General features: G+C 49.0%; 1 protein-coding gene across 7 annotated transcripts in view; it reads right to left on the reverse strand.

Annotated features, from left to right (window-relative positions):
* SFXN5 (sideroflexin 5) overlaps nt 1-24,904 on the reverse strand; it is a 103,562-nt gene that overhangs the window by 50,319 nt on the left and 28,339 nt on the right. For 3 of the 7 annotated variants that reach the window (XM_041427622.1, XM_041427626.1, XM_041427625.1), the window contains exons 4-8: nt 18,376-18,402; nt 16,922-16,976; nt 14,591-14,616; nt 4,557-4,610; nt 2,409-2,465 (exon numbers count right to left, since the gene is read on the reverse strand). In XM_041427622.1, the coding sequence (XP_041283556.1) occupies nt 2,409-2,465; nt 4,557-4,610; nt 14,591-14,616; nt 16,922-16,976; nt 18,376-18,402 (219 nt within the window). Of the gene's footprint in view, nt 1-2,408; nt 2,466-4,556; nt 4,611-14,590; nt 14,617-16,102; nt 16,158-16,921; nt 16,977-18,375; nt 18,403-18,563; nt 18,673-24,904 lie in introns of those variants that run through there. The other 4 variants (XM_041427630.1, XM_041427627.1, XM_041427623.1 and 1 more) reach the window with 4 other exon arrangements.

Consider the following 24,904-nt stretch of genomic DNA (forward strand, 5'->3'; position numbering starts at 1 on the left):
TAATTTTGTCATATTGTTCTGTGACACATGGGCTGTCATCCTGAGAGGCAAAAGCAAGGAAATCGTGGCCTCCTGAGCAAGGTTACAGGGGATGGAAAATTAATTGGCATCAGAAAATTATAATAATAGCAGCTCAAAGGAAGGATGTGAGTGAAATTCAGCAAATGGTACCAAATTAGCATTTCTACCCTGGAGTGCTGAACCCCAAACTCACCACAAGTCAATATTTTGTCTGTGAAATGTTCTCTCAGTGAGCTGGATGGATTCCAGCTCAGCTTCCCACATCCCAACACGGGATGAACGGAGGCTGAGGAGAAGGAAGGGAGCAGGGACAGCCCCACCGAGGATGGAGCAGGGACAGCCCCACCATTTCCCAGGAACAGCCTCAGCACTTCCCACTGCCACCAGCATGAACAAAATCCTTGGGAGATGGGGTCATGGAGCTTCCTCCTGCTCCCCAGCCCCCAACCCCAGCATATCCCAGGAACAGCCTCAGCACTTCCCGCTGCCACCAGCATGAACAAAATCCTTGGGAGATGGGGTCATGGAGCTTCCTCCTGCTCCCCATGAGCAGAAGCTCAGTGCTCTTTCAGATCCCAGTTAAACCATTCCAGTCCACCTGGGACCATGGACTGGTTCGGCTCTGAGGCCTTGAGCTTCATTTCTGCACCTGCAGTGATTCCCAGATCCTTCTGCTGGTTACACTGAGTTTAAACACGGGACAATGGCCACGCTAGAAATCCCCCTGAGGTGTCATGGCAGGGAAGAGGCAGGTTTGGTGTTTCCATGTGGGAATGCCCTGGGGCAGGCCCCCAGCTCCTCCTGGCTGTGTGTGGGAATTGGCCCAGCTGTGACTCGCAGTCAGACAGATTTTACCCCAAAAGAGCCAGAGTTTCAAGCCCTGGGAATCATTTGGTTACATCAGGGTGAGTTTGAGAGCTCCCCCAGAAGCCTCTGGTGTTATGCCAAGCTGCCCAAGTCCTGCTCCCCCATTGGTTACACCCTGTTATGTATCCCCTATATGTTATGCTAAGTTCTGCTCCCCTATTGGTTACTTGTTTCCCCTACATGGTTATAATTCCAGAATGTTCCACCCCCAAGTGTATATAGTGTTGCTTTCCCTTTGTTTCAGGGCTTTGGATCCTGCCCCTCGTACTGTGCTTGACTTCTCCACGTTTGTTGTTTTTCACCCCATTATTGAAGTTTTTTTTTGGGCAACTCCATCAAACCTGCTCCTTTCCATTTGCACCACCCTCACCCTGCCGACTTCTCCACGTTTGTTGTTTTTCATCCCATTATTGAAGTTCTTTTTGGGCAACTCCATCAAACCTGCTCCTTTTCATTTACACCACCCTCACCCTGCAGTCAGGACCCAGGAGGATTGTCACCACCCTCACCCTGCAGTCAGGAACCAGGGAAGTTTGTCATGGCCACCCTCAGTCTCTGAAATCAGGAACCAGGGAGGTTTGTCATGGCCACCCTCAGTCTCTGAAGTCAGGAACCAGGGGGGTTTGTCTTGGCCACCCTCACTGTCCTGGAGTCAGGAACCAGGGAGGTTTGTCATGGCCACCCTCACCCTGGAATCAGGAACCAGGGGGGTTTGTCATGGCCACCCTCAGTCTCTGAAGTCAGGAACCAGGGAGGTTTGTCATGGCCACCCTCACTGTCCTGGAGTCAGGAACCAGGGGGGTTTGTCACCACCCTCACCCTGCAGTCAGGGCCCAGAGAGGTTTGTCACCACCCTCACCCTGCAGTCAGGAACCAGGGAAGTTTGTCATGACCACCCTCACTGTCCTGGAGAAACCTGCTCCTTTCCATTTGCACCACCCTCACCCTGCAGTCAGGGCCCAGAGAGGTTTGTCACCACCCTCACCCTGCAGTCAGGAACCAGGGAAGTTTGTCATGACCACCCTCACTGTCCTGGAGTCAGGAACCAGGGGGGTTTGTCACCACCCTCACCCTGCAGTCAGGGCCCAGAGAGGTTTGTCAGCCACCATCATCCTGCAGTCAGGAACCAGGGAAGTTTGTCATGGCCACCCTCAGTCCCCGGAGTCAGGGCCCTGAGAGGTTTGTCAGCCACCCTCACCCTGGAGTCAGGAACCAGGGAGGTTTGTCATGGCCCCCCTCAGTCTCTGAAGTCAGGAACCAGGGAGGGTTGTCATGGCCACCCTCACTGTCCTGGAGTCAGGAACCAGGGAGGTTTGTCATGGCCACCCTCACCCTGGAATCAGGGCCCAGGGGGGTTTGTCATGGCTACCCTCAGTCTCTGAAGTCAGGAACCAGGGGGGTTTGTCACCACCCTCACCCTGAAATCAGGAACCAGGGGGGTTTGTCACCACCCTCACTGTCGCGCAGTCAGGGCCCAGGGGGGTTTGTCACAGCCACCCTGGTGGGGACAGCTGGCTCACCTTGCTCGCGTTGCGGTTTGCATAGTTCACACACGCGTTGTGGCTCTGGTTCAACCACTGCGGGACAGAGAGACACAGCATCAGCACAATCCCAACAAAATCCCACCTCCTGGGAGTTCTGAGGAAAACTCATCTGCCTTTGGACTGCTCCCAGCTCAACACCTCACTGGTGCAGGGTCTAGGTGTGAGCTGATGGCCTTCAAATGGAGGGATGGAAATTCCAAGATGTCCAGTGTCCCGAGGGCAGCTGTGCTTCCCTGGATGGGCTACTCCTCTCCTGGCCCCATCTCCCTCACTGCTGTTGGGTTTTAATCCCACTGAATTCCAGGATCACTGAGGCTGGAAAACCCTCCAAGGTCACCAAGCCCGAGCTGTGCCCAGCCCAGAGCTCTGAGTGCCCTGTCCAGGCCTTCCTTGGACACCTCCTGGGATGGGGTCTCCAAACCTCCCTGGGCAGCCCCTTCCAATATCCAACTTCCCTTAATGTGAAGAAGTTCCTCCTGGTGTCCTGGCCAAACCCATGTGCAGTCAGGATGCAGCAGGAAGCCCAGTGCCATTCCCAGCAGGCCCTTCCTGAGCTCCACAGGCTCCCAGAGGGTCACAGGAGGCTTCTGAGGAGCAGGAGATCAGCAGGTGGCCCAGCTTATGGACACACACGGCCCTAAACTGGCTGGAACAGAGCACTTGGAACTGCCCCTGAATCCCTGGAAGAGTACAAGGCCAGGCTGGACAGGGCTTGGAGCGCTCTGGGATAACGGGAGGTGTCCCTGCCCACCTGGGGTGGAATGGGATGGGATTTACAGTCCCCTCCCACCCAAACCAGCCTGGGATTCCACCCCAGATGTCCCTAAACAGGGCGGGTGAGCGGCCTTCGAAGCCCTGAGTGGCTCAGGATGTCCCCAGCCACTCGTCCTCGGGGACAGCTCCCAGCCAAAGCCGCCGGAGCCCGAACTCCGGCAGGGCTGTCCCGCCGCGCTCCCGGCCCCGCCGCCTTCCGCAGGCGCCAGGCAGATCCCACTCTGCTCAGAGCCTTCCTGACTGCACAGCTCCATCCCCGCTCTCGGTGCAGACAATAAAAAGACATTTGCCATAGAAAGGAGGCTGAAAATAACTCGTTCCTTCGTTTCAGCTGGCGACGGAATCACACTTGTGGTGTGTTTACTATGGATCTCTCCTTCCCGTGCCTGCTTCCTCCCCTTACTCTTAATTCCCAGAATCTGAACGGGAAATCACACCAGCACGTCCCTACACACAGATTGTTTTCCCCCAAAGTTCCTGTAGCAGACTGAATGCAGGGTTCCTGGGCTTTGCCATGCACAGCTATTCCCAAAATTCCTGGCAACAGGGCCTCCCATCATCTCCAGCCCTTCCAACGTCCTTCCCCAAGGAAAATCCCAGCTCCTCGTCCTCCCAAAGGCAGATGAGTGAGTTTAGGGCCAACACCTCCATGGATGTGCACATGGAAAAACCATTTACACCCAGACAAAATGGCTCTAAAATCTGATTTTTCCTGGACTGTTCTGCCTCTTCCTTGCCATGGCACAGGAAGGAGTGGGATAAAAAGGGGAGCCCAGGTTTGTTTCCAGCCCCTTGCAGGCCTGTCCCTGGATGGATCCAGGCAAATCCTGTCCCTAAAGCACGGCCAGGTGGGACAGCCAGAGCAGCAGTCTGTCCTCTGGGCAAAACCCAGCTCCTCCCTCCTGCCCTGAGTTGTGAGATGTGTATTTTATTGCCACCTGTCAGAGCTGGGGCAGCTCTCTGCTGTTCATGGGGCAGTTTGCTTTATCCCTTCCACTGCCAATCCTCCCTCCAGGAGATATCCTCTGTTAATGGGCCATTAATTATTAATTGTCTTCTGTTCATGGCCACTGAGTGTCCCTGCATGGCTGATCAAATTCAGAGCCTGTTCTGACTCTGTCAGTGTTTTTTTGTACTACTGCATTTGTATATTTAATTTCCCTAGTAAAGAACTGTTATTCCTATTCCCATATCTTTGCTGAGAGCCCCTTAATTTCAAAATTACAATAATTCAGGGGAAGGGGGTTTCCATTTTCCATTTCAGGGGAGGCTCCTGCCTTCCTCAGCACACACCTGGCTTTTCAAACCAAAACACCTTCCCACACTCCCACCCTTCCCAAGGAGCCTCACCTGCCAAAACACAGTGGAGGCCAGCGTCTGGTTGGGCAGGAGGAGACCAACAACCTGCAAGAGGAGAGATTCTCTCATTATTAAAGCATCCCTGGTTTGCTCTCCGTGCTTTTCCAGGCGTGCAAACAGCCAAGCTGATTTCCAGGGACTTGAATAAATTATCCTCATTTCTGGCTTTATTTCACTCCCGTTATTTTTGTCATCCCAGTCGTTTCCAGCCTCCTGTCTCTCCGTTTTCCAGGGGTGGAACTGGCTGATGTGGCTGCTCCTGAAAGCTCTGCACCTTTAATTGCTGCTTATGATACACCCTGAAAATCCCCTGGCAGCTGGCACCGCCCAAAGGTCCCATTAAAACCCAAACAATTCCCTAATCCTGGTGTTTCTGGAGGGAAACACAAACCCTGCACGGAGGCAAAAGGTCAAAGCTGTCACTACTGGCAGTGAACAGGGGGTTCTCACTTTCCTTTGGCACATTCCCTGTTTGGGGCACCAGGAGAAAATCCCTCTGGAATCCGAGGACAGCAGAGCCACCTGCGAGCACTTTGCTCCTGTTTGGGAGCCTGAGGTTTCTTTTAATTGAATTTATTTTAATTAATCAATCTTTTTTTGGTGTGTCACCATCCCCCCGAGGCTCGGGGCAGCCCGGCCCAGCACATCTGGCCAGATGTTCCCTGCTGGGACCTGCACTGGGACACCAGAGGCTCTGCAAGGTCACCCCTGGCAGCACCTGAGGCCACGCAGGTGTGTCCTGGGCCGGGGGTGACCTTGGGCTGTGTCTCACGGCATCACAGGGACACAGCTCTGCAAATCCCATCCTGACACACACAACACCTGCCTTAGGGCCAGCTTTCCTGGTTTAAGGCAGCTTTTTTCTTGTTTTAGGGCCATTCTTCCTGGTTTAAGGAGTTTCTTCCTTGTTTTTAGGGCCATTCTTCCTGGTTTAAGGCAGCTTTTTTCTTGTTTTAGGGCCATTCTTCCTGGTTTAAGGCAGCTTTTTTCTTGTTTTAGGGCCATTTTTCCTGTTTTAAGGAGTTTTTTCCTTGTTTTAGGGCCATTTTCCCTGGTCTAAAGCAGTTTTTCTTTTTTTTAGAACCATCTTTCCTGCTTTAGGGCCATTTTTCCTGCTGCAGAGCCATTTTTCTTGTATTAGGGTCATTTTTTACCAGTTTAGGGCAATTTTTTTCCTGTTTTAGGGTCATTTTTCCTGGTTTAAGGCGGTTTTTCTTGTTTTAGGGCCATGTTTCCTGGTTCCAGGCCATTTTTTTCTTGCTTTAGGGCCATGTTTCCTGTTTTAGGGCCATTTTTGCCTGGTTTAGGCCATCAGAAGCTGAAGAAGAGGAAAGGGATGCAGGCAAGGGGATCCCAAGGACCAGCCCAACAAACACAGCCAGGACACAGAATTCCCAGCAACAGGAGACCCCTGCCATCCTTCCCTCCCTCCCTGTGCCCCCAGCCCCCCACATTTCTGCAGGCGTTTCCTTCTTGCAAAACCCCACGGAATTAAAAGGGCCGAGCAGCCCTTTAACTCCACACATTTACTCCGCTCGTGTCTCCGAAAGCTGGGAGCTCATCCCCTCCCTCAGACCTTCCCCAGCGTCTCCTCAGCTCATTCCCAGGAATTTGGGAAGGGATGGGATGGATGGGCCATCCCCAGGGATGGAGGCAACGTCGTCTCCGCTGGGGCCGCGGAGAAACGGCCCCCAACAAAAGGGGACGGGGCTTGGGCGGCCTCCTTCCCTTCCCATCTCCTCTCCCTTCTCCTCCTCCTCCTCCAGCTTTTCCTCCCACTCTCGTGGAGTTGCAGGGACTTTGTTCCCTGGCCCGGAGCCAACTCCCACTAATTTACGGCTCCGTTCCCCCACGCGGAGCTCGGCATTAATTAACGCGGCCCCAAACGAAGCCCCCCTAACCCCGAGCCCGAGCCCTGGTGCCCCCCAAAGCAGCGGGATGACGAGGCTGGGGAGGAACGGGGCCAGGCAGAGGCTGGGGCTGAGCGCCGGGGGAAAATTCCGGCGGGGAAATAAATAAATAAAGAAAAAAAAGAGCACCCAAAATCTGTATGACTGAAAGAGGCACGTTTAAATGCAAACTCTCCATATGTGCAAGAGTCTGTCAAGAAATGTACAATTTCACTTTTAATTACTGTCAGGGGAAAAAATAACTAAGAAGGAAAACAAAATAAAAAAAATAAAAAAAAAAAAGAGCTCCTAAACACTGGCGAAGTGTCAGCGACGGAATTTAATTGGTGATCAGGTGTGAAGGGCCCTTGGTGGCCCCAAAGCCACCCCGTGGACATCAGGGAGCTCTGAGCAGCCCCGGCTCAAACCCCGAATCCTGCCTGAGGTGGGACGGCCACCTGCAGCCCCGAATTCCCACCTGGCTCTTCAGAGGTTCTCTAAAAGCTCGCCCAGAGCCCGATTTTTGGATGGCTGGGGGAAATCAGGTGCTGAAAGCTGTGGTGGCAGCAGGACTCTGCCCTCAAGGCCGGGTTTGAGCTGAATTTCCTAAAGGTGGGTAAATCTTGCCCCCAGAGGAGGAAACAGCAGCCTGGGGAAGGCTCCAGCCCAGCAGCTGCTTTGCAGGGAAAGAATTCCAGGGGCTGGATCCTCTCCCTGCCGGGCTGGAAATGGGGAAAAGCCAAAGCCTGACGCTCACACGGAGCCCAGGCTGTCCCCTCTGCGGCGGGGTCAGCCCCAAACCAGCACGGAAGGGCCGCAGAGGCCAAGCCCAGGGCAGGGCCACGGGGAGCAGGAACATCCCCGGGATGTGGGATTTGGGATTTGGAGGCGTCAGGGGAGCCGCCGCCAAGATCCCATTATTCCCCCGAAGCCTTAATCCCCCTCACAATGAGCTACCCCAGAGTGGATTATTCTGCAGAGGGAAATACCCCCGGGAGGGGCACGGCCCTAAACTGCTCATCCCCACCCCGCTCACGGCTCGGGGCACCCGCTGACCCCAAATCCCACCTGGGGACGGGCACAAACCCTCCCTGGGGACAAGGACGGCCCAGCCCGAGCCTCTCTTGAGGAAATCCCATCCCCCTTTGTGGAACACAAGACTCAAACTGTTTTTATGCTGGAGCAGGCTGCCAATTTTGTCACTAAATTTCACAGATCGATTGGCATAAATGTTACATTTTAATTTTAACATTTGAAACGTTTGGGTTTTTTTTTTTCTAAATGACAAGAGGTTCCAGTTTATCCTTTACAGCTCCTGAAATTGGGCTCATCTGACAGCTCTCGGCTCCTCTGACAGCTCTGGATTGGGGCCGATTTCATTGTCAATTTGATCGCTAACTCGTTTTTGTTTAACCTTTTCTTTTAAAATGCCCCACACAAAGTTCCCAGCGAGGCTTTGCCCACCACAACAAACAGCAGCAGCCCTGCTGGTCCCCTCCTTCGGGAAGGGCGACAGCCTTGAGCCGGGCCCAGAGCAGCGCTGGGTTTACAGAGATTAAATTCAGCGTATTTTGCTCCTTCGGCCATTTTAATGGACCAGTAAGCTGAAGCAGGAGCTGGTGGCTTTGAGGATAAAGTGCCTCTTGACTCCAGTTTTTTGGGGGCAAATTTGCCTCAGTTTCCCACAAAACTGGGCTAAATCAACCATTCCTGTTTGGATGAGGTGAGGAGAACAGGCAGAATTCTCTCCCTTCTGCCTTTGGCCATGGAGAGCACCCAAACACTCCCAAAATTCCCCAAAACAAGGAGAAATCACCCTCAGCTACAGCCTCAGGAGGTTAATTAACCCAACCCCCACTGAGGTTATTTATCTACTATTGAGGTTATTTTTCTATCAATATAGAGGTTATTTTGTATTAAATATCAGGTTGATGAATTAATCCAACCCCTATTCAAGGTTATTTATGTACTATTGAGGTTATTTACCTATTAATATATTTAAGCTATTTTGTATTAAATACCAGGTTATTGATCAATTAACCCAGCCTCTGTTTGAGGTTATTTATCTACTATCGAGGTTATTTATTTATTCGTATGGAGAGGTTATTTTTTATTATCTGTCAGGGTATTATGAATTAACCCAGCCTCTGTTTAATTATCTACTTACTGAGGTTATTTATTTATTCATATGGAGAGGTTATTTTGTATTAAATATCAGGTTATTGATGAATTAACCCAGCCTGTGTTTGAGGTTATTTATCCATTTAACATCGTTCCCACAACCTCCTTCAGCACCTTCATCTTTCCCCTTTCCTCTTCGTGTCTGGGTTAATTAACCCAAACGAGAGCACACGGCACTGCCTGGCTGAGCTGGAGCTCCTCACGTTGGGAAGAGACCCTTAAACCATGGAAATGCAAAATAAAAGTGTCCAAAAATGAAATCTGAGAGTAGCAGGAGTTGCATTTTGCCAGCAACGAGTTCAGCTTTGCAGAGGGAAAGATGGAGGTGCTGAAGGAGGTTGTGGGAATGACTTTGAACGGATAAATAACCTCAAACACAGGCTGGGTTAATTCATCAATAACCTGATATTTAATACAAAATAACCTCTCCATATCAATAAATGAATGACCTCAATAGCAGCTAAATAACCTCAAGCAGAGCTTGGGTTAGTTCATCGATAACCTGATAGATAACAGATAAATAACTCAATATATTAAAAAAATAAATAACCTCAATAGTAGACAATTAACCTCAAACAGAGGCTGGGTTGATTCATCAGTAACCTGATATATAATAAAAAATAACCTCAACATATTGATAGAAAAATAATTTCAGTAATAGATAAAAAAACTCAAATAGGGGTTGAATTGATTCATCAATAACCTAATAGATAATAACCTCAGTATACTGACAGAGAAATAACCTCAATAATAGATAATTAACCTCCAACAGAGGCTGGGTTAATTCATCAATAACCTGATATTTGATAAAAAATAACCTCTATGTGAATAAATAAATAACCTCAATAGTAGATACACAACCTCAAACAGAGGTTGGGTTAATTCATCAATACCTGATAGATAACAGATAAATAACCTCAATATGTTAATAAATAAATAACCTCAATAATAGATAAATAACCTTGAATAGGGGTTGGGTTAATTCATCAATAAACTCAATAGATACAACAGATAATAATAGATAATTGATAAATAATCTCAATATATTGATAGAAAAAGAATCTCAACAATAAATAAATAAATAACCTTTGAGGTTGTGTCTAATTCCTAAATAACCTACTAACAGTAGATAAATAACCTCAACATATTCAGGGATAAAAATCCCTTAATAATAGATAAATACCCTCAACCAGAGGCTGGGTTGATTCATCAGTATTCTCATCTAGAATAGATAAATAATCTCAATATATGAACAGATAAATAACCTCAATGGTAGATAAATACCCTCAAACAGAGGTTGGGTGAATTAATCAATAACCTGATAGATAATAGATAAATACCCTCAAAACACTAATAGATAAATACACTCAATACACTAATAAATAAATACCCTCAGAGGTTGGGTAATTCATCAATAACCTGATAATAGATCAATACCCTCAATACACTAATAGATCAATACCCTCAATACATGAATAGATAAAACTCTCAAACAGAGGTTGTGTTAATTTGTCAATAACCTGATAATAGGTAAATACCCTCAATACATTAACAGATAAATACACTCAATACATTAATAGATAAATACCCCCAAGCAGAGGCTGGGTAATCCATCAATAACCCCACAGACAATAGATAAACACAGTTGTTCCTCCATGACAGATCAAAGTCCCTGGAGCAGAGCAGGGGTTGGGTAATTCACCAATAACCTGATCACAAATCAATACCCTCCGTGCATTAATAGCTAAATACCCCCAAACAGAGGCTGGGTAATTCACCAATAACCCCACAGACAATAGATAAACACAGTTGTTCCTCCATGACAGATCAAAGTCCCTGGAGCAGAGCAGGGGTTGGGTAATTCACCAATAACCTGATCATGATAAATAATCTCAATATATTGATAGAAAAAGAATCTCAACAATAAATAAATAAATAACCTTTGAGGTTGTGCTAATTCCTAAATAACCTACTAACAGTAGATAAATAACCTCAACATATTCATGGATAAAAATCCCTTAATAATAGATAAATACCCTCAACCAGAGGCTGGGTTGATTCATCAGTATTCTCATCTAGAATAGATAAATAATCTCAATATATGAACAGATAAATAACCTCAATGGTAGATAAATACCCTCAAACAGAGGTTGGGTGAATTAATCAATAACCTGATAGATAATAGATAAATACCCTCAAAACACTAATAGATAAATACACTCAATACACTAATAAATAAATACCCTCAGAGGTTGGGTAATTCATCAATAACCTGATAATAGATCAATACCCTCAATACACTAATAGATCAATACCCTCAATACATGAATAGATAAAACCCTGAAACAGAGGTTGGGTAATTCACCAATAACCTGATCAATACCCTCAGTGCATTAATAGATAAAACCCTCAAACAGAGGTTGGGTGAATTCATCAATAACCCCATAGATAACAGATCAATACCCTCAATACATGAATAGATAAAACTCTCAAACAGAGGTTGTGTTAATTTGTCAATAACCTGATAATAGGTAAATACCCTCAATACATTAACAGATAAATACACTCAATACATTAATAGATAAATACCCCCAAGCAGAGGCTGGGTAATCCATCAATAACCCCACAGACAATAGATAAACACAGTTGTTCCTCCATGACAGATCAAAGTCCCTGGAGCAGAGCAGGGGTTGGGTAATTCACCAATAACCTGATCACAGATCAATACCCTCAGTGCATTAATAGCTAAATACCCCCAAACAGAGGCTGGGTAATTCACCAATAACCCCACAGACAATAGATAATTGATAATAGATAGTTATTCCTCCATGAACAAAGCCTCAATGACAGATCAAAGTCCCTGGAGCAGAGCAGGGGTTGGGTAATTCACCAATAACCTGATCAATACCCTCAGTGCATTAATAGATAAATACCCCCAAACAGAGGTTGGGTAATCCAACAATAACCCCACAGGCAATAGATAAACACAGTTATTCCTCCATGAACAAAGCCTCAGTAACAGATCAAAGTCCCTGGAGCAGAGCAGGGGTTGGGTAATTCACCAATAACCTGATCACAGATCAATACCCTCAGTGCATTAATAGATAAATACCCCCAAGCAGAGGCTGGGTAATCCAACAATAACCCCACAGGCAATAGATAAACACAGTTATTCCTCCATGAACAAAGCCTCAGTAACAGATCAAAGTCCCTGGAGCAGAGCAGGGGTTGGGTAATTCACCAATAACCTGATCACAGATCAATACCCTCAGTGCATTAATAGATAAATACCCCCAAGCAGCTCGTTTGGGTTAATTAACCCAGACACGAAGAGGAAAGGGGAAAGATGAAGGTGCTGAAGGAGGTTGTGGGAACGATGTTAAATGGATAAATAACCTCAAACACAGGCTGGGTTAATTCATCAATAACCTGATATTTGATAAAAAATAACCTCTATGTGAATAAATAAATAACCTCAATAGTAGATACACAACCTCAAACAGAGGTTGGGTTAATTCATCAATACCTGATAGATAACAGATAAATAACCTCAATATGTTAATAAATAAATAACCTCAATAATAGATAAATAACCTTGAATAGGGGTTGGGTTAATTCATCAATAAACTCAATAGATACAACAGATAATAATAGATAATTGATAAATAATCTCAATATATTGATAGAAAAAGAATCTCAACAATAAATAAATAAATAACCTTTGAGGTTGTGCTAATTCCTAAATAACCTACTAACAGTAGATAAATAACCTCAACATATTCATGGATAAAAATCCCTTAATAATAGATAAATACCCTCAACCAGAGGCTGGGTTGATTCATCAGTATTCTCATCTAGAATAGATAAATAATCTCAATATATGAACAGATAAATAACCTCAATGGTAGATAAATACCCTCAAACAGAGGTTGGGTGAATTAATCAATAACCTGATAGATAATAGATAAATACCCTCAAAACACTAATAGATAAATACACTCAATACACTAATAAATAAATACCCTCAGAGGTTGGGTAATTCATCAATAACCTGATAATAGATCAATACCCTCAATACACTAATAGATCAATACCCTCAATACATGAATAGATAAAACCCTGAAACAGAGGTTGGGTAATTCACCAATAACCTGAAAACAGATCAATACCCTCAGTGCATTAATAGATAAATACCCCCAAGCAGAGGTTGGGTAATTCACCAATAACCTGATAACAGATCAATACCCTCAGTGCATTAATGGATAAATACCCCCAAGCAGAGGTTGGGTAATTCACCAATAACCTGATCACAGATCAATACCCTCAGTGCATTAATAGATAAACCCCTCAAGCAGAGGTTGGGTAATCCATCAATAACCCCACAGGCAATAGATAAACACAGTTATTCCTCCATGAACAAAGCCTCAGTAACAGATCAAAGTCCCTGGAGCAGAGCAGGGGTTGGGTAATTCACCAATAACCTGATCACAGATCAATACCCTCAGTGCATTAATAGATAAATACCCCCAAGCAGAGGCTGGGTAATCCATCAATAACCCCACAGACAATAGATAAACACAGTTGTTCCTCCATGACAGATCAAAGTCCCTGGAGCAGAGCAGGGGTTGGGTAATTCACCAATAACCTGATCACAAATCAATACCCTCCGTGCATTAATAGCTAAATACCCCCAAGCAGAGGCTGGGTAATTCACCAATAACCCCACAGACAATAGATAATTGATAATAGATAGTTATTCCTCCATGAACAAAGCCTCAATGACAGATCAAAGTCCCTGGAGCAGAGCAGGGGTTGGGTAATTCACCAATAACCTGATCAATACCCTCAGTGCATTAATAGATAAATACCCCCAAACAGAGGTTGGGTAATCCACCAATAACCTGATCACAGATCAATACCCTCAGTGCATTAATAGATAAACCCCTCAAGCAGAGGTTGGGTAATCCATCAATAACCCCACAGGCAATAGATAAACACAGTTATTCCTCCATGACCAAAGCCTCAGTAACAGATCAAAGTCCCTGGAGCCGAGCAGGGGTTGGGTAATTCACCAATAACCCCACAGACAATAGATAAACACAGTTATTCCTCCATGACCAAAGCCTCAGTAACAGATCAAAGTCCCTGGAGCCGAGCAGGGGTTGGGTAATTCACCAATAACCCCACAGACAATAGATAAACACAGTTATTCCTCCATGACCAAAGCCTCAGTAACAGATCAAAGTCCCTGGAGCCGAGCAGGGGTTGGGTAATTCACCAATAACCCCACAGACAATAGATAAACACAGTTATTCCTCCATGACCAAAGCCTCAGTAACAGATCAAAGTCCCTGGAGCCGAGCAGGGGTTGGGTAATTCACCAATAACCCCACAGACAATAGATAAACACAGTTATTCCTCCATGACCAAAGCCTCAGTAACAGATCAAAGTCCCTGGAGCCGAGCAGGGGTTGGGTAATTCACCAATAACCTGATCACAGATCAATACCCTCAGTGCATTAATAGATAAACCCCTCAAGCAGAGGCTGGGTAATGCATCAATAACCCCACAGACAATAGATAAACACCGTTGTTCCTCCATGAACGAATCCCTCAGTAACAGATCAAAGTCCCTGGAGCAGAGCAGGGGTTGGGTAATTCACCAATAACCTGATCACAGATCAATACCCTCAGTGCATTAATAGCTAAATACCCCCAAGCAGAGGCTGGGTAATTCACCAATAACCCCACAGACAATAGATAATTGATAATAGATAGTTATTCCTCCATGAACAAAGCCTCAATGACAAATCAAAGTCCCTGGAGCAGAGCAGGGGTTGCCATGCTGGGTCCCTGGTGACGGACAGGGAAGCGGGAATGGCACGAGGTGCTGAGGGGCAGCGGGCACAGCTGTGCCCGGGGATCGTTCCCTGCTGCCCACAACCGAATACTTACGATGGGGGTTCCAAAGGGGATGTAACCTGTGGGGGGAAAAGGACAAGAAATTAATGAATTTGAACTGGCAGAAGCAGGCGCCCTCACGGCCACCACCCTGGGACATCCTGGAACTCCACCTGGTGCTCCAGCCAACAGCCAGCAGATTTCCCATCCTTTATTTGCTTTTCGAGCTCTCCCAAGTCTTTTCCTCAAATCGTATTGAGCACCACAGAAATCAAACGCCTCACATTCCCCCCTGCCGTGGCTGCCAATTCCTGTGCTAATTATAATTCATCTCTCTCACTTCCACGAGGAGGTTTGGGAGCATTCCCCCAATATCACTGGATTCACTTCCTGCATCCGATTTGCAACCAAAAAGGGCAAAGACCTGAGAGGAGGAAAAATTTGGGAGACAAATTCAGGGCAAGGCAGCAGAGCAGAGGGTGCTGGCTTCTCTGCCCCCTTCACCCTCAGCATCATCCCCCAAACCCTGCTCATTTCCCCTGTGCCCAAATCGGGGGATGTTGCACCCAAATCCATGGAAAAGGTCCTGTTTATTTCAATAAATCTGCTGGAAAAGCACCAGGGCTGCGCTGGCATTCCCAGGAGGGCTGCTGGGGACCTGAGCACAGGGGGAAAACCCCCAAGAGAGTTTTAAATTTAATTTTTAATCTTTAAACAGCTCATTAAGGCACAGAGGAGCTGATCCTCCCTGGAATCCCAGTGCTGGGGCTATGAGATGTCATAACCCACGGAAAAACAGGGATCATCCCATTCTTTCCTGGGGAATAAACCCGCCCAGCCCCCTCCTCTTCATCCAGTGAGGATGGATCAAGCTGCTGACCTGTATTTTACACCCCTGAAGTTGTGAGGAGCAAGATTTGCCATTTTCTGCAAAGCTAAAATGCTCCCAATAGTGACAGATCCTGCAAAAAATGCCAGAAAAGGCTCTGGCTGGGGTCCAGGCAAAATAGGAAGTGCCTGTCCCCTCCATGAGGAAGGGAGAGAGAAAGGAGAAGGGAAAAGGAAAGGGGGAAAAGGAGAGAAAGGGGGGGGAAAAGGAAAGAAAGGGGGGGGAAAAGGAAAGAAAGGGGGGGGAAAAGGAAAGAAAGGGGGGAAAAGGAAAGAAAGGGGGGAAAAGGAAAGAAAGGGGGGAAAAGGAAAGAAAGGGGGGGAAAAGGAAAGAAAGGGGGGGAAAAGGAAAGAAAGGGGGGGAAAAGGAAAGAAAGGGGGGAAAAGGAAAGAAAGGGGGGAAAAGGAAAAAATGGGGGGGAAAGGAAAAAATGGGGGGGAAAGGAAAAAATGGGGGGGAAAGGAAAAAATGGGGGGGAAAGGAAAAAAGGAAAATACTAAGCACTAAATGCCACAATGGAATTTAGGATCCTCATTTTCCTTTCCTGCGAAGGGATTTTGGTGTTGGAATTCCTTCCTGATCTTGGTCTAAATGTTGACAAGATCCAGTTCCAAAGCAGGAGAACCCAACCCTCCCAGCACTTTATCCAAACCCCAAGAGGAGTGGCCGGGACGTACCTGACATTCGGAAAGGCATGAAGATGGTCTCGTTGGTGTCGGGGTGGATGATGGCCTGGAAAAGTGTCACCAGAGAGTCACAGTGAGGGCACGGGGCACAGCACAGCCACCCCTCGGCTCCAAGCACCTCCCGTGACACCGAGACCCTGGAATTTCCCTGCCCTGGGAGCCTCCTTTTCACCAAAGGCAGCCTCCACAAAACCCCTCCCCAGCAGTGCTCTCCCCTCTCCTGCAGTAATTAATTAAATTAAATTAAAAATGTAAATGAATTTGAATCATTCAGGAGGAAATCGTTGACCCTCACGTACAAAGAGTGGCTCTGTGTCCCCAAAAGCCACCCACAGCTGTGGCCGAGCCCCAGGAAAGGCAGACTGAGGAGGGAAAGGAAAATGATTTTCTGTCCCTGCCCGATCTCAGCACCTCCACTGAGGCTGAGATGTCCGGGGTAGGAACGGGGGAAAGCCCTGGCTGTGCCAGAGGGGTGGGCAGGATGAGGAGAAAAAAAAGGGGGGGAAAGGAGAGAAAGGGGGGAAAGAAAGGAAAGAAAGGGGGGAAAGAAAGGAAAGAAAGGGGGGAAAGAAAGGAAAGAAAGGGGGGAAAAAGGAAAGAAAGGGGGGAAAAAGGAAATGGGCAAAATACTAAGCACTAAATGTCACAATGGAATTTAGGATCCTCATTTTCCTTTCCTGCGAAGGGATTTTGGTGTTGGAATTCCTTCCTGATCTTGGTCTAAATGTTGACAAGATCCAGTTCCAAAGCAGGAGAACCCAACCCTCCCAGCACTTTATCCAAACCCCAAGAGGAGTGGCCGGGACGTACCTGACATTCGGAAAGGCATGAAGATGGTCTCGTTGGTGTCGGGGTGGATGATGGCCTGGAAAAGTGTCACCAGAGAGTCACAGTGAGGGCACGGGGCACAGCACAGCCACCCCTCGGCTCCAAGCACCTCCCGTGACACCGAGACCCTGGAATTTCCCTGCCCTGGGAGCCTCCTTTTCACCAAAGGCAGCCTCCACAAAACCCCTCCCCAGCAGTGCTCTCCCCTCTCCTGCAGTAATTAATTAAATTAAATTGAAAATGTAAATGAATTTGAATCATTCAGGAGGAAATCGTTGACCCTCACGCACAAAGAGTGGCTCTGTGTCCCCAAAAGCCACCCACAGCTGTGGCCGAGCCCCAGGAAAGGCAGACTGAGGAGGGAAAGGAAAATGATTTTCTGTCCCTGCCCGATCTCAGCACCTCCACTGAGGCTGAGGTGTCCGGGGTAGGAACGGGGGAAAGCCCTGGCTGTGCCAGAGGGGTGGGCAGGATGAGGAGAAAAATCCCTTTGTGCTACAGGGAAAGCAAAGGGGTCACAGGGAAAACCCCCGCGGCCCAAACACAATGTGGGGTTCAGTTCAGGAGCTTCTCCCCATCCCAGCTGTGGATCCCATTCCAGAACCTTCTCATTCCAGCTGTGGATCCCATTCCAGAACCTTCTCCTCATCCCAGCTGTGGATCCCATTCCAGAACCTTCTCATTCCAGCTGTGGATCCCATTCCAGAACCTTCTCCCCCATCTCCAGCTGTGGATCCCATTCCAGAACCTTCTCCCCCATCTCCAGCTGTGGATCCCATTCCAGAACCTTCTCCCCCATCTCCAGCTGTGGATCCCATTCCAGAACCTTCTCCCCCTGCCCCCGCACGAGCTGGGACACCAACAGGCAGGTCCAGCCCTCTCTGGGTGGCCCCACAAGGGACACCCAAAAACCCCGCACAGCACCCGGATTTTCCAGAAATTCCTGCTGTGCCCCACAGCCTCGGTGCCTCTGGAGATCCCAGCCTCCCCAAACCCTCAATCTCAAACCCTCAAACAGCAGCAAAGCTCACTTGGCCCCTTTTTGCCCACATTTCCCCCCAAATTTTCCGACAGGCCCAGGAGGCAGCGCTGGAATTCACTGGGAAGCAGAAATCCATTCCCCAGGGATCTGGGGCTGCAGGGAGGAAGGTACAGCACAGGCACAAACCTTCCCAAGGAACTGTCAAACTGTTTGCAAAAAACTGGAGACAAGAAAGCTCTTGACTAGACAGGAAGGAGAAAATGAAGACATCAAAATATATAAATATATATAAAAAGAAAAAAATCAGGCTCTTTGGTGGCAGAGTGTTCTCTGCATTTACATTTCCATGGGAAGGCAAAACAGCAACTGGCAAAGGGAATGAGGGAGGACAGGAAAAAGCAGTGATACTTGAAAATAATAAGGAAAATTGAAGATATTTTTAAAGGTGTATTACCTGTTTGATTTTTTGAGCTCCCCACAGCTGGAAAAACAAAAGAGAACATTAAATGTAAAAAAACCCCAGTGTAGTTTTATCCCAAGCATTCATCTTTTAGCTGCTGTTATAAACAAACACAAGGGATTGGGACAAAAAATCTCATTTTGTGCAGCCCACCAGGATGGATTTAAAGACTCTTCACACACCTGAGCTCCTTCACACCTGCGTGGGCAGTGAGAGACAATATTCAACTTGTATTCAATGGGAAAAAAGATGAACAACCAGATCTCAGAGCTCTACAAACCCCGAATCCTCTGCCGCACGGAGATCTCAAGGTAAATTTAGCACAGCCTCTCCCTGGATGAGCTTCCTGCGGAAATCCAGCCCTGCTGGGGAACAAAGGTGGGGCGAGCCCTGCAGGGAGCACAAGGAGCTCTTCAGATAAACCCCGGGCTCCCAATAAATGGAATAAACAGCCACCAGTTCTCATTTCTAAATGCGCCGAGAAATGCTCGGGGAGGGAAAAATTCTCGTTGAAAACTCTCACTGCTGCCTCCTGACAGCTTCAAAACCCCCAAAATCTGGCTCAGAGTGTGGGGTTGGAGGAGGAAACATCCTCTGAGAGGTGCAGGAGGAGACAGCAAGCCCAGAGATGCACAGACACAGCCCCAGGCTTTGCCCTTCCTTCCCCAAGGCCAGGGGTTTCCTAAATCTAAATTAAAACCTAAACCCAAACACCTGACCCCAAATCATCATCTCCAAACCACCCAAAGGCTGATGTGCATCACTCCAGGGAGGGGTGGGAAGGCAGGGCTCTGAAATGTCCCAGCAGATGCTGGGTTTTGCTGCTAAAAATTCGTGTTCAGCCCCGAGGCTCCGGCACCTCTGTCTGGGTTTGTTCTCCCCCCAGGTACTTGGAGCTGCAAATGCACCCTTTAAGCTCCATTTCAATTTAAAAACCCAATTTTCTGCGAGCCAGGAGCCTGGCTGCTTCCCTGGCAGGGCTCCTTTGCCAATCTCTCCCCACCCTCGTGGCTCCTTTACTTCTCTCCAATTTGTCAACATCCTCTTGAGTGGAGGCCGCCAGGAACCGGGGGATTTATTCCAAGGAGAGTTGTGCCGGAGCCAATCCGGGGCAGGAGAACCTGGGGAGTTCTGCTCCTGCTGCTGCCACATCCCAGCATGGTGATGGCTCTTTTTGGCTCACCATTTCCCCACCAGAACCCAGCCAGGGGCTGGGGCACAGCAGGAGCTCACCCTGCTGAGCTCAGCACTGCCACGGTGTTAATTAAGCCTCGTCCCTCACCCCAGGTTTGTTGCCATTCCCAGATACAAATCCGTTAAAATGCTGTTGGATAAGGTAATTAATCTGCTGTAAATTGTATTAATTGACCCATCGATACCAACAACCCCAAATTTCACTCCCAGTTCATGGCAGGCTCCAAAAGAAGCTCTGATGAACTGCACTGCCTGTGATGAGGAACTGAAGATCTAAATGTCACGTACACACGGGGGTTTTCCTGAGGAAAAATTCCCTTCCTAAGGAAAATCATCATTCCCCCTTTCCCAGGTGGAAAACACAGCCCGGGGCACACAAAGGACACTCCCTGTGGCTGCTAAAGACCAGCTGGGTCTAAATCCCAGCACCCAAAGGGAAGGAGGCTCCACGCCCAGCCAGCCAGCAGATCTCTGCCTGCTCCAGCAGATCTCTGCCTGCCCAGCAGCTGGAGAACTTCCACGGGGGGCAGGTGGAATTCCTGGGGCTCCAGGAGCCTTCCCAGCACATCCCAGTGACCCCAGGGCTGCCCAGATCCCCTTCGTGCAGGGTGGGAAACAGAACTGCGGGATTTTCCTCTCCAACTGCAGGCTCTGACACCAGCAAAAAGGAAGAGGGATGCTTTCTGAGCCAGCACGAGGGCTTTTTTGGTCAAATTCTCTCATTTCATTAATTGATCCCAATATTTATGCCTTTCCCTGCCGCAGTGCAAATATTGTTAGAACACGCGGTTTCATTACTTCTCCAAAGAGACTTCACAAGATGCACCTGATGAGTCACCTCAGGATTCTGCCAGCTCATTTTCACTTCTTTCTCCTCTAATTCCTCTTCTGTCTGCAGTGTTTTCCAGCAGCTCCAGCTCCCTGACAGTCCTGCCAGCCCAGGCTGCCTTGGAGAGCAGTCTCTGGGTTTGCTGGGATTTCTTTCCTTTCATTCCCACCCTGGAGGAACAGCCAAGCTCCCACCTCATCCCCCACCACTGGGAAACTGTCCTCTCCAACAAATCCAGACTCCTGCTGGGGTTTAGGTTTCAGTCCAGGGTGGCTGGGCATGACCAGGTGGAGCAGGAGGGTCTGGGATGGAGCATTTCCCCTGGAGCAGGAAGGACTGGCATGGAGCATTTCCCCTGGCTCTGGGATGGAGCATTTCCCCTGGGGCAGGAAGGTCTGGGATGGAGCATTTCCCCTGGCTCTGGGATGGAGCATTTCCCCTGGGGCAGGAGGGTTTCCTGGGATGGAGCATTTCCCCAGGAGCAGGAGGGTTTCCTGGGATGCAGCAATTCCCCTGGCTCTGGGATGGAGCATTTCCCCTGGAAGGCTCAGGGCCCCACAGGGGCTTTGCCTCCCTTCAGCTCTGGGTGCTCGAGGGTGGGATTGCACCAGGGCAGACCAGAGGGCTGGAGCAGTGTTATCCCAACATTCCACCCTCCACACAAGCAGGCAGGAGTGGCCACTTCCCTCCAGCCTGTGGCCACTGCAGCTCTCCCCCAGGTCAGACCACACGGGTCAGGTCAGGCTCTGCTCCGTGCACAGGTCCCTCAGGATGGGCAGGAATCAGCTCCAGGCTGCTCACAAGTGCTCTCAGATCCACCTTTTCAGGACTCAGGGAAGAGATTTCCACCCGTCCTTTCCAGGATTCTGACTTTTCTACAGTTTTTTCGGGAAGAGTCACCACTTTTGTCACCACCTGGAGCAGTTTGAAAGCCCTGAGCTCGGGGCTGCCAGCACAGGGAGGAGCTGGAGCTGCTGGAGGGTCCAGAGGAGGCTCCAGGATGATCCCAGGGATGGAGCAGCTCTGCTGGGAGGAAAGGCTGGCACAGCTGGGATTGTTCCCCTGGAGAGGAGAAGCTTTGGGGTGACCTCACTGTGGCCTCCAGGATCTGAAGGAGCTGCAGGAGAGCTGCAGAGGGACTGGGGACAAGGGACAGAGGGACAGGACACAGGGAATGGCTGCCACTGGCAGAGGGGAGACTGGGCTGGGATCTTGGCAAGGAATTCCTGCCTAGGAGGGTGGGCAGGGGCTGGGCTGGAATTCCCAGAGCAGCTGTGGCTGCCCTGGATCCCTGGCAGTGCCCAAGGCCAGGCTGGACATTGGGAGCAGCCTGGGACAGTGGGAGGTGTCCCTGCCATGGCAGGGGTGGCTCTGGGTGGGCTTTGAGGTCCCTTCCCACCCAACCCATTCCAGGATTCTGGGATTTTATGAACTCAGTTATCCAGAAACATCACCTTAAATATCATGATGACGTTTAAGGCAGGGTCTCACAGACCACCAGAATCTGAAGAGAACCAAAGCTGTGGTGAGGAGATGGAGACTGGAATAAATCTTGGGAATAGATGTGATCTTTGCTTGTCAGGACATTCATTAGCAATCCTTATTTAGCAGCAGAATTGCAGCTTAGAGATAGTTTAAAAAAAAAAAAAAAAAGAATTTATTTAAAGAATCCATCCAGCCCCAATCCCTTCCCCAACACCTGTCACTATAAAAACAGCACGGAGGGTTCCAGTTCCCCTTAATGGATGAGCCTCCTCCTATTAAACACAGGAACATTTCACAGTCCTGCACTCAGAGACAGCAATTTATTTGTCACCCTCTCCATAAAAATCTTCTGCCTTCTTTCTAATCCAAACTAATCCTCCTTCAGCTTAAAAGCACCTGGTGCCACCCTCTGAGCACTGATCCTAAATCCATGGGTGCCTGCTCCAGCTATGCCAGGAATAACTCCCTGGAGAAAAGCCCTTATTGATTAATCACTCATTAATCACTCATAATGACAAGGCACAATTACAGACAAAGAACTAATTAGGAGTCACGGGGTAGATGAGCCCAGCGTGGAAAAGAAAACCCAGAGGTTTAAGTCCTGCAGAGAGCCTTCAGCGGGGTCTGCCCGGGCTGCACTTTGCACCATTACACAACAAAACCCCTCCGCGAGGACAAGGCTGGAGAGGAAATCATTGAGAAACGAGTATTTTCAGTTAATTATTTCATCTGTCCAGCCAGTTCAAAAAGCTGTTCCCGTCCTGCTCCCGGCAGCGATGTTCTCACCTTCCACCGGCCCGCCCGCACCCGGGAAATGCAGATTTAACGAGTTTGCACCCCGTCAGGAACTGCCAGTGGTTTCACACCCGGGGGCTGTGAGGTTTATTAAAGCACAGCTCGGAGCACCCAGCCCACGCTGAATGCCAAACGTTGGGTGGTGCAGAACGGGGGATGCAGCAAAGCACTCCAGCTCCCTCCCTGTGCCCTCCAGGGCAGCCTCCGGTCCAGATGTGCTTCCCCAACCACCCCAGTTCTTCAAATGATTGAAATAAGGGGGGTGAAAAATAACCCAGCTCCAGCTGCTCACAGGCACGGAGCAGTGTGGCATTCCTGATACACCTGGAAAACCAGGTAACACCATCCTGTGGCTCTTCTTGCTCCTCACAGGAAACCTCCCCACCGGAGTTTTTACAGCCCTGCTCCTAAAATCTTGCCATTAGGGAGGTTTTGGTTCTTCAGGACACAAAGCTGAAGGGAGCCCACGAGTGGGATAAATGCCCAAGGGCTCTGTTCATTTCTGAAACGAGGCAGCACAGGAGGCACTGCAGCTCCTGCTGGATCCAAACTCCTTGGCCATTCTGAGCATTGTTGAGTCACTGAGAGGCATCAGAGAATCGGGGAATTGTTCAGGTTGGAAAAGATCTCAGACAATCACACCCAGCCATGGCCAGCACTGCCAGGGCCACCACTGCCCCTGTCCCCAAGTGTCACAGCCACAGGGCTCTGGAATCCCTCCAGAGATGGACATTCCACTCCAGCCCTGGGCACTTCCAATACTTTATCACCTTTTCCATGAGGAATTTCCCCAATGCCCACCCTGAGGGCTGCCAAACCCAAACCCAACCCTTGGCCAAAAAATTGGCACTTTCCTGCCAAGAAAAGGGAGCAGCAGGACAAGGACGCGTCCCGGGTCTGTCGCATCCTGCAGGAGGGAAAATTACAGTTTACTGCAAATGGACCTCTTCGCTCTTCATCAACACCGAGAGGAAAAGCCATTACTGCCCAAAAGGGAGGCTCCGGGTCCCCATGGATCCCTGAGCTCTGTGCGGCTGCGGCAGCGGGAGGGAGCGGCCGCCCCCGCTGCTCGCCTGATTGAGGCCAGCGCTCAGCAATAAACAGCGGCCCATTAAGGGCTGAGCCTCTTCGCACTCCAGCGATCCTAATGGGCGAGAAATGAAACAGTTTCTGAACAGCGAGGCGCCGGGAGAGCGTTTGGAGAGGCTGAGTGAGGAGCGGAGTCACGAGGGGCACGGGAGGCACAAGGGACACAAGAGTCACAAGTGGCACAAGAAGATACAAGGGACAAGAGAGGCACAAGGGACACGAGAGGCACAAGGGGCACGAGAGGCACAAGGGGCACGAGAGGCACAAGGGACACGAGAGGCACAAGTGGCACAAGAAGATACAAGGGGCACGAGGGTCATAAGGGACACGAGAAGACACAAGGGACACGAGAGGCACAAGTGGCACAAGAGGACACAAGGGAAACAAGAGTCACAAGTGGCATGAGAAGTCTCAAGGGGCACGAGAGTCACAAGGGACACCAGAGTCACAAGGGACACACGAGAAGACACAAAAGACACGAGAGTCACAAGGGACACAAGAAGATACAAGGGACACGAGAGTCACAAGTGGCATGAGAAGTCTCAAGTGGCACGAGAAGACACAAGGGGCACGAGAGTCACACGAGACACGAGACGCACAAGTGGCACGGGAGTCACAAGGGACACCGGAGTCACAAGGGACATGAGAAGACACAAGGGACACGAGAGTCACAAGTGGCACAGGAGTCACAAGTGGCACAGGAATCACAAGTGGCACGAGAGTCACAAGTGACACGAGAGTCACAAGGGACATGAGAAGACACAAGGGACACGAGAGTCACAAGTGACATGAGAAGACACAAGTGACACAAGAAGTCATAAGTGACACGAGAGTCACAAGTGGCACAAGAGTCACAAGGGACACGAGAAGACACAAGTGACACAAGAAGTCATAAGTGACATGAGAAGACACAAGTGGCACCAGAGTCACAAGTGACACGAGAGGCACAAGTGGCATGAGAAGACACAAGTGACACAAGAAGTCATAAGTGACACGAGAGTCACAAGGGACACGAGAGGCACAAGGGACACGAGAAGTCATAAGTGACACGAGAAGTCACAAGTGACACGAGAAGACACAAGTGACACAAGAGTCACAAGTGGCACAGCGAGGGCTGTGGGAGAGCAGGGA

Source organism: Onychostruthus taczanowskii, unplaced genomic scaffold, assembly GCF_017590055.1.
Source record: "Onychostruthus taczanowskii isolate IOZ18803 unplaced genomic scaffold, ASM1759005v1 scaffold117, whole genome shotgun sequence".
In the NCBI taxonomy this organism is placed as follows: domain Eukaryota; kingdom Metazoa; phylum Chordata; class Aves; order Passeriformes; family Passeridae; genus Onychostruthus; species Onychostruthus taczanowskii.